The following is a 12,221-nucleotide window of genomic DNA, read 5'->3' on the forward strand; positions in this document are numbered from 1 at the left end:
ATGTGATTTGTGAGTTAGAACACATTTATTCTGACTCTTCCAAGCACCTGGAAGCTTCTATATGAGAATGACAAATCTGACTGATTGTGGTCATATGAGATCTGCATTAGCAACAACCCTGAACACAGAATGGTGTTAATGAAAACAATACAGTATTAAAGAAACATGGACGAGCCAGGCATGATTAATATATGAGCTTTCTCAGGGCCAAGGAAAGTTAAGTTTCTTCCTTGTGAATTTCATTTCTTAACCCTTTAAACCCACGAACCCTCATTTTTCTGTATATTCCCACCAGTCAAGAAGATTTTAGGTCTTTCTATAATTTGTCCTATGAAAATAAATATGTGGAATATGCATTTTCTAATTATTGAGTATGCTTCTATTTCCACCCCCCCGCCTTTTAAAGTAGATTCCACGCCCAATCTGGAGCCCAACTTGGGCTTGAACTCACAATCCTAAGATCAAGACCTGAGCTGAGATCAAGAGTTGGACCCTTAACCAGCTGAGCCACCCAGGCACCCCTCCATCCTGAAATATAAGAAAGAATGTCTTAAATAATGGTTCTGAAAGTATGGCTTCCAGACTAGCAGCAGCATCAACTACCTGGGAAAGAAATGCAGATTTTCTGGTTCCACCCCAGACCTAAATGAATCAGAAACTTGCCATCTGTACTGGAACAAGCCCATCAGGGGATTTTTTTTTTTAAAGATTTTATTTATTTATTTGAGAGAAAGCACGAGCAAGGGGAGAAGCAGGCTCCCCGCTGAGCAGGGAGCCCAATGTGGGACTCGATCCCAGGACCAACTGAGCCACCTAGGCGTCCACACCAGGGGATTTTGATGCTTATTCAAGTTTGAGCATCACTGCCCCAAAAGATCTGAATTAGTCACCTCTGGGTTTTAGAAAGGTTATCTAAATTTTTTTTATTTACTGATCTTACAGGAAATTTTACGGCAATCTATCAAATCCTTGATATTTGTCAACAATCTTGAGTGTCACTGAAGTCTTAGTTAGGCTATGTAACCTAGAACAGTTTCCTTCATTGCCACATCTTCAAGTCTTTGGAATCCATTTGCAGACTCAGCCTAACAGGAAATGTCCTAATCCTTTGTACTAAATACTATCACTTTATGTTGACCACAACTGCCACAGTTTTACTAAGTTCTGAGTACAAATGACAGGCACCTATTTGACCAGGAAAACACCATAGGGGGAAGTTCAAACACATCGCATTGTGACCCTGCCCCAGCTATTCCTCTTTTGTTCATGCTCTAAAGGTAGTCTTGATAATCCCTTTATTACTTTGCAGTCACAACAAAAAATTCAGCCATCCTCTAAATAAAGCATAAAAATTGGTTCTAGGGGATAAAAACACAAACCAACCCCTATTTACCTGTTGATACTGAGATCCAGGTGAATGGGGGTATAATGGGGCATCTTCAGGTGGAGGTGACTCATGCTCATCTGGGGCATCTTGGTCATCTGGCTCCTAATTTTAAATATTTAAAAATAAAGAATTATGTAGGCAAATTCATGTTTAAGTTTTTTGTATTTGAAATAAAATTTTAAAAACCTACAAAACTGACTCACAAGTTTCCTTCTACAGAAGATAAATTGAAACATGAAAAAACCTGATTTGGGTTCTCTTCAGAAAGACTACATTTCGGGCAGTTTCAGAAATTTCTCTAAAAGAAGGCTTCCTCATTAACTTAAGATTACATATAGTAAACACTAAAGCAAATAAAACCTAAACAAAATTTCTTTGACATTATCATTAATACATAAACACTGGCCTATAAAGTAACAAATTGCTTTCTTCCATTTTTTTTTTTTTTTTTTTTACCTCCTCTGGACAGAGTTCACAAGCTTTTGCAAGTGTCATCCTAGCACTATGTGATCTCTCCAAGAAATAACCATTTGATGTTTCATTGCTCTGCACTGGGGGAGACCAGTTGTTGTAAGTGTATTGAGGGTTGCCAGTGTATGGTCGTCTTTCAAGTTCATCTCCAAGCCATTCCACTGCCCAGGTCCACTTTCTTTTAAGATCTCCGTTGCCCTTCAAAAGAAAAGAAAACCATGTATGGAAAAGGTTTTGGAATACTTCTTAAAGTTAACTTAAAATATTAACTCCAAATTCTCATTATTCTTTTCTTTAAAATGGAATCCCTAATTCTGATTCAGACTTCTACAAAATTTTAAGAAAAAACCCTCACCTGCAGAATCTGGTAAGCAACAGGACAATTGCTAAAAAGAGCTACCATACATTTTATACACTGATATGCTCTTTTTTGATAGTGATTCTTAGAGCGCTGGATTGTGTCAAACAGCCCATCTCGGTCATCTGGGATTCCTTTAAGTGCGTTATGAATTCTGAAAAAGAGCCAAATATAAAATTAAAACTTGTAAAATCAAATAGCAGCCAACATTTACTGAGTGCCTACTATGTGCCACTCAATAAAGATCTTTGATGTCATGTCATCTAATGCTGGACAGGAGGTACTGTTATCGAGCCTCTGAACAGATAAGAAGAGGGGTACAGAGAGGTTAAACAGCTTGCCCAAGGTCATACAGCCACTTAGCAGTCTGTGCTCTTACCAACTTGTTACCAATCCAAAATGATTTTGTTATGTATGTAATTCAAAGACATTACCAGAAGTGATTTTAGGACACCAAGAGTAACACAGACAAAGTCAACTAACAACTAAGTTTATGACTGCTGTACCTAAGAGTTTGCTTCAAGTCAGTTCCTTTTATAAAACTGCATTTCGGAAAGTAAGTAACCCGTGACTATGAAGTGGTGATATAATTTGGAAGTACAAAACGAACTTGAATTCTAATAATGAGCTATAATACGGCAAAGCAATTTTCACCATTACTACAATTTAGCTGATGGGCCAATGATGGATGATTTCCTTTCAGTTCTTGCCAAGCCTAACAGAATAATATATAATCAGTGATTTCTTGTTCTCCCCAATAAGCAATTTAAAAAAAGGACTGTAGGGGCAAACTGTGCCTGTTCCCTTTGTGTTAAAAGCATCACCTGCCAGTAAACAAAATGTGGTATATACACACAGTGGAATATTATTCAGCCTTAAAAAGGAATGAAATTGAGACACATGCTACAATGTGTATTATTATTATTATTTTTTAAAGATTTATTACTTTAGAGAGTGAGCAAGTGAGCAGGGGTGGGGGGCAAAGAGAATCTCCAGCAGACTCCCTGCTGAGCATGGAGCCCAACATGGGGCTGGATCTCATGACCTTGAGAGATCATGACCTAAGCAGATATCAAGAATTGCACACTTAACTGAGCCATCCAGGCGCCTCTACAACATGTATGAGTCTTAAAAGGCATTAAGTAAAATAAGCCAGATAAAAGAGGACAAATATTGTACGATTCTACCTATATGAGGTACTTAGAATAGGCAAAATCAAAGAAAAAATCATAGTTACCAGGAGTGGGGGGAAAAGGGGAATGGGAAGTTATGGTTTAATGGGTAGAGTTTCAGTCTGGGATAATGAAGAAGTTCTGGAAATGGATGGTGGTGACGGTAACATAGTATTATGAGAATATACTTAATGCCACTGAACTGCACACTTAAAATGGCTAAAATGGTAAATTATGAACATTTTACAATTTGAGTACAAAAAATAATAAAAAATTTACCTGCCTGCAATTCTGAGGTTTATCCGAGAGAATTGAAAACAGATGTTTAAAAACAAATGACATGTACGTGAATGTTCACAGCAGCATTATTCACAATAGCCAAAAGGTAGAAAACCACCCAAATGTCTAACACAAAAGGACATTTTGTATGATCCCATGTATCTGAAGAAGTGCCCAGGCAAATTCTGGACATTTTGCCTAGCCTATGGTCAGGCAAATCCATAGAGACAGAAGCAGATTAGTGGTTGCTGGGGGATGGGAGGTAATAAGGAGTGACTACTTAACTGGGTATGGGGTTTCCTTCTGGAGTGATGAAAATGTTCTGGAATTAGAGTGGTAATGGTTGTACACTGTGAATGTACGAAAAGCCACTGAACTGTATTCTTTAAAGTGATTAAAATGGTGAATTTTGTGAGTTTTATCTCCACAAAGAAACATTACCTGTGTAGTCCATAATTTAAAAATAAACCAAAAACCTTATATACCATAAATTTTATTTAATAGAATGTTCCAAACCAAAATGCAAGCTTGTTTTTTGCGTTGCATGCATTCATAAGATCTTTTGTTTGGAAATCAGCAATTCTGCAAGGTTTACTAATTTCAGACCAATCATACAGGCCTCTTGCTGTTTAATCGGAAACACTTCAGTGTATATTGTTTTTACCTTCAGTTTGGTCAAGTGATAATGAAGTGTTAAGCCATTCTTTCTGCCACATCACATTTTCTTCCCATTAGTTTTAACTGCTTTCAAATACTATTTTTATCTGTATCATCCTTGCCTGCCTTGTTCTCCAATGCCTGGTAGTGCCAAGCACATGGTAGATACTCCATAAATATTTAAACACTGCTTATCGAATGAACCAAAAGCTCACTATGAGAAAGTTATTTTCAAGCTTGGGCCAGTGATTCATAATAACAATACCTTACCTATTTCATTACACAAAAGTCAACTGTCTGTTTGTCTGTCTGTATTTATTTATTTATTTATAGATTTTATTTATTTGACAGAGAGAGACACAGCGAGAGAGGGAACAAGAGCAGGGGGAGTGGGAGAGGGAGAAGCAGGCTTCCCGCGGAGCAGGGAGCCCGATGCGGGGCTCGATCGCAGGACCCCGGGATCATGACCTGAGCCGAAGGCAGACGCTTAACCATCTGAGCCACCCAGGCGCCCCTCAACTGTCCATATTTAATCCAGCACATGTGCCTTTACCATTATCGCTTGCTATAATGAATCAAGAGAGCTATGATGTAACCAACTGGTTTACTGCTGTAAGTGCTTACAATATTTTTTAAATGAAAAGAGGAAGGACAAAGGGAGAGGAAGAGAGAGAATCTTGAGCAGGCTCCATGCCCAGCACACAGCCTGATGCAGGGCTCAACTCACAACCCTGAGATCATGACCTGAGCCAAAATCAAGAATCAGACGTTTAACCAATTGAGCCACCCAGGCACAACTAAAAACAACTTTTAAGAAAAGTTTCAAATCCTATAACCATATTGGGAAGGGTACTGGATAGTGCTCAAAATATATGGTTATAGTTTGAGAACTATTAAACTTTTTGTCTCATGAAAATTGATTTTTGGTTTGATGCTATTTTTACAACGTAATTAATACAACTTAAATCTGATAATTTTGGAGATAATATGGAAATATTAATTCACGAATTAAGACATTTGCAATCTCCACTAAGACTCAAAATTGTAAGTTTTAAGCATTTTGTTGTTACAGAGCTTGCCTTCAAGTTGCTGCTTTAATTACTGTATTGACAGACATAACATATATATATATAAATTTTGAACTGTTTCTGAAAATCAAGTATTATACTATCATTCATGTGGGGAGGGAACTTCTAAAATCTGGCAGAGTTGTCAACTAATTCCATACTTCATCATCACCTAGATTCTTGGGACTAAAGATAATATATTAAACTTTATGGCAAAAAACAAGATGGAGAAATTCTGAAGGAAGCTTGAGGGATAGTTATGCTGGATATCCTCAGTTTAAAAAAAAATTGCACTCAAATTCTCATATACTGAAAAACTAAAGTTGATGTTCATTATTCACAGATTCCGTATTTGTGATTTTGCCTACTTGCTAAACTTTATTTGTAATGGCAAATACATGGTGCTTTGGTGGTCATGTGCTGAGTGGAAAAAAAATTTGGACCAAACATGTATGTTCCCAGCTGACGAGGAACAGAACGACACTTTGCCTTGATTCAGCTCATACTGTAAAGGAGTGTCCTTTTTGCTATTTAGTGAAACCCTTCCCACACTTTGTGCTTTTTGTTGATTTCATGGTTTAAAATGGCCCCCAAATGTGTAGTGAAGTGCTACCTAGTATTTGTAAGCCCCAAAAGGCTTTGCAGAGAAAATACTGCATTAAATAAGCTTTATTCAGACACAAGTTATTGTGAGTTCAGTGTTAAAGAGTCAGCAATGTACAGTAAATAAGCTGTCTTTAAAAAGATAACCACACATTTAGAAAAAGGTTATGATAGATTGGTTGACAAAAATGTAACCAGAGGCTTGCAGGAACCTAACCCTGTATTTCCCCTAGGAGCAATGGCTCTGCATTCCCTCATTCAGTGTTCACAACGACTTTATAGAATATAGCTACCATGAATAACGGGAACTGACTGTACTTACTTACCTAAGGACTATTTTTAGATAACCAAATGTGACCTCATATGACTCATTCTAAAACGAAACTAATCTTAAAATAACCCTAGCACATCATTAATGAAATTAAGACATTTACCAAAAGCCTATGCTAACTGTCCTTAATTTAAAAAAAAAAAAAAAATGAAAGCCAGAAGTATTTAACACGGGCAAGAATAAAAAGTGAAATCAAGTGAGGGAAGGGGGAACTTTTTATTAATTCTTAAGCTTTTAAGGTAAAACCATTATTGCATCTCCAAGAGGTAAAAAGAAAAAAGAGAAAAAAAAGCGCTGACTGGCAATTTCAGTTAGTTTAAAAGTTGGGCAAGTAAAAACGAGGATCTACCTGTGAGTCTGCCAGGAGTCCTCAATCAGTAAGATTTGCAAAAGCAGGTCCAAATAGGGTCGGAGTTCGTAAGTGTAGGAATATGCAACCTAAAAACAGGAAAAGACACGGTGAATAACTTACTTAAAGGAGTAACAAATCAAATTAGAGAGACATATGAATGTTTATTGTCCTTTAACCTGCCAGAGAAGTTCACTGAGGACAGTAGATGAGAACTGAGGATTCTCCCAGCAGCAAAAACGAAGCAATTTGACAGTTTCCTCTGAGTTACTGCAGTCCTCAATGATTTTCTTCACATAACTTGTTCTCACAAATAAAATGTCTGCCACATTCTGCTGAATTGGCATTATAGGTTGTGATAAATTAGGATCACCAAAAGGATTGGGAAGAGGAGGATTACCTAGAATACAGATTTGTCATCAATGAAAAACTAATAGGCTTCTTCACAATAAAATAATACAGCTTTCACCACAGAAAACAGCTTATGAATTTTGTATTTTAGAAAAATAACATTTTAAATCAATATTCCTAAGTACCATGAAGAAAGTAGTATTAGGCATTACAATGATCACATAGACCAAGATGATAAAATGCGAACTTTAAATGCCAACACTGGCATTTACCTATATAAAAAGTTAATTCTTAAACTACTTCACAAAGTATCAACCTTGGGAGCAAGTAGACAAAAAAGATCCCCTTTAAACATGTGAAAAAGGTGTAGACCCCAAAATATTATAGATTGTCAGACTCTTGGTTTTATATTTAAACATCTTCAGAATTACTTTTAACTGGGTACTACGAATGGCCAGCAGTATTTTAAAACCAATGTAAAGGATGGAACATTTGACTTTACCATTGATTGAAGACTGCATCCTTGAAGAGACATTGCAACAGCGGATCAGCTGTGACACAACTGAGTACAATTTGCCTAATTCAGCATACTGGTATTTGATTGGAGGACCTGGACCTTCATCTAAAGACACAAGCATAAAGGTAGCAGGTACATTCAATTTCAGAAGTTGTGTCTTCTCTGCCACACCTTCGATGAAGAAGAAAGCAGTGGGAAGAGGGGGAGAAGAATTACAAAAGAGAAAAGAATTAGGATGATAAGGGCTTCATAATAAAGCAGTTATCGAAAATATTTTTCTATGATTTTTATAATCAGAAAACCACTCGTGGGGCGCGTGGGTGGCTCAGTTGGTTAAGCGACTGCCTTCGGCTCAGGTCATGATCCTGGAGTCCTGGGATCGAGTCCAGCATTGGGCTCCCTGCTCAGCAGGGAGCCTGCTTCTCCCTCTGACCCTCCCCCGTCTCATGCTCTATCTCATTCTCTCTCTCAAATAAATAAATAAAATCTTAAAAAAAAAAAAGAAAAAAGAAAACCACTCTTACTTATTAGCATTCAGAGAATGATTTAACCAGAACAGAAAATCTCCATGGTATAACTGGATTTAAGTTTTAAAATGGTCAAACAAAGATCATGACATTCCAGTCAAACCAGGCATAAAGAAAATGAATACTTTCTATGGCCTGAGAGTCTGGGGGACTAGCCTGGACTTCAATCCTCATGGTAAGGGAGGATGATGAAAACTCAGTGAGAAATAAGAATTTTATACACTGCCTCTCTATTTTCTCCAACAGCTAAGCTACTTGAAAATCATGCCTAAACTTGGTGTCATCTCTGTTTTCTTATTTTCCTACTCCTCAACCCATGCCAGTTTGGTTTCTGCCCCCTTTCCTGGGGTAAAGCTAAGGAATAGTTCTAAACCGTAACTGCTTACTTTCCTTCTTGGATTCCTCTCTTCCTTTCTTTCAACCTCTTCTCCTTGGTCTCATTTCTGAGTTTTCCTTCCTCTTTGAAAAATGGTTGCTCCTCAAAGTTCCCACACCAGGCTACTGTCTCACACTGTATGCTTTTCCTGGATGATCAAACCCACTCTAATGGCTTCAAGTTCCAGCTATTTTCGTTCAGATGATACCAAAGTATTTCCAGTATCTTAAATGTTCTACCGAACACTGAACATCACTATTTGGGTGTCCAACAGGCTCAAACTCAATTTGCCCAAACTTAACTCATCACTTTACTCCCCTATCCATGTTCTTCCTCCTGTGTTCTCCCCTCTCAGTATATGGCACCGCTATCTACTCAGTTGGAACCCGGGGCATCACTTAACATCTCTTCTGTGTTCCCCCCTCCTTAATACCCAATCACTAAATCCTACAGACTTTACCGCTAATAGAAAGCATCAGAATCTGTCCACTTCTATCTCCTCCTCACTGCCAGTTCCCCAGTACTGGCCACAATGATCTCCTGCTATAAATCATTTTAACAATCTCTAGTGTTATTCCCCTGCAATCCATTCCACACTGTAGTCCGAGTGATCTTTCTAGAAGGTATGTCTATTAAAAACTCTACAATGGCTCATCAATGCCCTTAGGATAAAGTCTAGAATCCCTCATGAGGCTTGCCAGAATAGCATGATCAGAGATCATTTCTAGTGTGAATAACTTTCACTTCCTCCACACACTGAGTTTATTCCAAGTCTTTACATCTGCTGTTCACTCTGGATAGAAACCCCAAACAACCAATTCCCACATCAACTTGCCCATTAAGTCCCCTGTACTCCCCAAATCTGGTCTGGTATCCCTATTATATACTACCACAGCACTTTGTATTTTTCCCTATTACAGCCATTAACATACTTTATGGCAGTTATCTTTTTATTTGCTTCTATACCCCATTAGACAATAGACTGTCCTTTTTATTGTCACATTCCAAGAAGTATAATAAATACAGGCCCACAATCCCTTATCTGAAATCCCGAGATTCAAAAAGCTCTTATCATAAATATATTTTTTAATTTATTTTTTTTATTTATCATAAATATAAACAAAATTATTTCATAAAGTTGGTGTCAAAACACGTTTGGTAGGAAAAGCTGGCCTGAACTGAGAAGAGGCTATTCACAGTCTTCATTTATCCCCTCTCAGGGTGACTACTCATGCTTTACTGTAGAAATATTAATGTATATGATTATAAGGTGCTGTCTTGGACCCTGCTATAGGGATGTCACATAATACACGGTATATACACTGCCTTACCTTTCTTAAATCTAAACAATTCTGAACCCCAAAGCATAAGTGGTATATTAAAGTTTATGGATCTGGGGTGCCTGGGTGGCTCAGTTGGTTAAGCGTCTGCCTTCCTGCTCAGCGGGGAGTCTGCTTCTCTCTCTCGCCCTCTGCCCCTTCCCCCTGGCTCGTGTTCTCTCTCTCAAATAAATCTTTAAAAACAATAAATAAAATTTATGGATATGTATTTGCTTTTAGCAGGGAAATCTTAATTAAATTACATTACATGCCAATGATGTATGCTTTGTGAACGGGCAATATCTAAAAAGGGAGGTGAATAGAATAGGATTTTTGTGAATGCCTAAATTTGGTTATTTCTAACTTTGAAATACAGATTCCACTTGTTTGTGCAATGAATATTCTCTCCCTTTTCAACTACAAATAACCAAGCATCTCTAGTATGAAAAGGTAAAGGAAAAGACAAACTACAGAGAAGTAGAATGTTGCTTATGTTAAAAGGGCCCCCGAGGTAAACTGGTGATTAGTAAGGTCACACACAAAACACACGGAATGACGGATGTTTGATTACAGAACTTAATTTTTGGATAGAAGGTATTTTTTTTCTTTTAAACTTTTTTTTTTTAAGATTATTTATTTGTCAGAGAGAGAGAGAGAGAGAGAGAGGCAGAGGGAGAAGCAGGCTCCCTGCTGAGTCAGGAGCCTGATGTAGGACTCAATCCCAGGACCCTGGGATCATGACCTGAGCCGAAGGCAGACGCTTAACCAACTGAGCCACCCAGGCGCCCCAAACTTTTTTTTTTTTAAGATTTTTTATTTATTTGAGAGAAAGCGAGCACAAGCAGGGGGAAGGGCAGAGGGAGAGAGATGAGCAGACTCTCGCTGAGTGTAGAGCCCAATGCGCGGGGGCTCAATCCCAGGACCTCGAGATCATGACCTGGCCGAAGTCAGATTGAGCCACCCAGGTGCCCCTCTTTTAAACTTTTAAAGAAGTTATTCAAATTTGGCCAAATATTCATTATCATCACTAAGGATCACTAAGATTTTAAATGGAATGTCTCAATAAATTAATCATTTTGGGAACGGTGCATTAATACCTGATTGGTAAGAAATTTTTATAATTTTAGGGGTGCCTGGTTGGCTCAGTTGGAAGAGCCTGCGACCCTTGATCTCAGGGTTATGAGTTGGAGTCCCACATTGGGCACAGAGATTACTTAAATAAAAAGAAAAAAGAAACTTTAATAATTATAATCATAGGAAATTTACCACCCCAAAGCCAATGAACAAACAGCAAATGACAATGGAAGGATTTTTGATAATATTCCTAACTGTCCATCTTTTCATTTAACAAACATTAACTGAGTGTCACTGTGCAAAAAACCCTGATCTCTGCAATCTCGTTGGGAAGCAACACAAAAATGTGAACGCAATAAAAAACAACAGAATAAGTAGAAGACAGCATAACAAACTTTTAAGTATTCTGGGATCACTGATCAGGTGATGTTAGAAAGGTTACTTTGAGAAGGAAAATGTTAAACAGAGGTAATAACATAAATAAGAGGGTAAATGAATATTTATACTATCTGTAATTTCAATTTAGTTTACTTCAATAAAAATTTATGTTCAGACCAAGTCCTTTACCCCAACTTGGGTGAGTATCACAACCATCCAGGGACTTTTTGAAAATGTGGATTCCTTGTGCTAGCTCTGAGAATTCTGATTCAGTTGGTGTGAGATGGGGCCTAGGAATCAGTATTTTCAAATCCAGACAGATCTGGCACCACCGTTTTAGGAGATAAAAACATGATTAAGACACAGATTCTGGGGGTGACCGGGTGGCAAGAGTGGCTCAGTCAGTTAAGCAACCAATTCTTGATTTTGGCTCAGGTTGTGATCTCATGGGTCTCTCCCCCTCTGTCCTTTCCCCTACTTACTCTCTCCCTCTAAAAAAAAAAGATGATTCTGGCCTGTATATACTGCAGAGATATGCATAATTAACTATAAAGTACAAGGTGAAAAGTACAGTAAAAAATGTTTCATCACTCAACTTAAAAGACTCTGTCACTTAATAGAATACATTAAAACAGAATTATAACAATTTAAATTCTTACCTAAATTGGCATACATTACGAACAGATTGAAATACTGCTGCAAATGACGCCCATGCTCTGAAACTTCCCTTCTCAAGAGATTGAGAACTGCCCGTAGTAGGTGATCGCTTAGGCTTAAGTTGTCATAAGCCTGTAAAGGATAAAACATTGGCTATTTTCCAGTGACAAGATATAGGAACAATTCTATTTGCATAAAAAGGGGACACAGACACACACACACCCCCCCCCCCATGTTGAATATAGGCAGAAATTTTTGGAAGGACTAATCACACAACAATTAAAAAGGGTTGCTTTTTAGGAAAGGGAATGAAGATCTGAGGTAGATTTCATCTAGAGCCTTCATGTT

At 37.8% G+C, this 12,221-nt stretch overlaps 1 protein-coding gene across 4 annotated transcripts in view; it reads right to left on the reverse strand.

Moving 5' to 3' along the window:
- The window catches only part of USP9X (ubiquitin specific peptidase 9 X-linked), a 167,276-nt gene that overhangs the window by 4,507 nt on the left and 150,548 nt on the right, over positions 1 to 12,221 (reverse strand). For 3 of the 4 annotated variants that reach the window (XM_081808975.1, XM_081808974.1, XM_081808976.1), the window contains exons 38-44: positions 11,876 to 12,005; positions 7,528 to 7,713; positions 6,854 to 7,074; positions 6,675 to 6,763; positions 2,214 to 2,370; positions 1,844 to 2,056; positions 1,394 to 1,489 (exon numbers count right to left, since the gene is read on the reverse strand). In XM_081808975.1, coding sequence (XP_081665101.1) covers positions 1,394 to 1,489; positions 1,844 to 2,056; positions 2,214 to 2,370; positions 6,675 to 6,763; positions 6,854 to 7,074; positions 7,528 to 7,713; positions 11,876 to 12,005 — 1,092 coding nt within the window. The remainder of the gene's footprint in view (positions 1 to 1,393; positions 1,490 to 1,843; positions 2,057 to 2,213; positions 2,371 to 6,674; positions 6,764 to 6,853; positions 7,075 to 7,527; positions 7,714 to 11,875; positions 12,006 to 12,221) is intronic. The other variant, XM_081808977.1, reaches the window with a different exon arrangement.

Source organism: Leptonychotes weddellii, chromosome X, assembly GCF_054177405.1.
Source record: "Leptonychotes weddellii isolate Sample4059 chromosome X, ASM5417740v2, whole genome shotgun sequence".
NCBI lineage: Eukaryota > Metazoa > Chordata > Mammalia > Carnivora > Phocidae > Leptonychotes > Leptonychotes weddellii.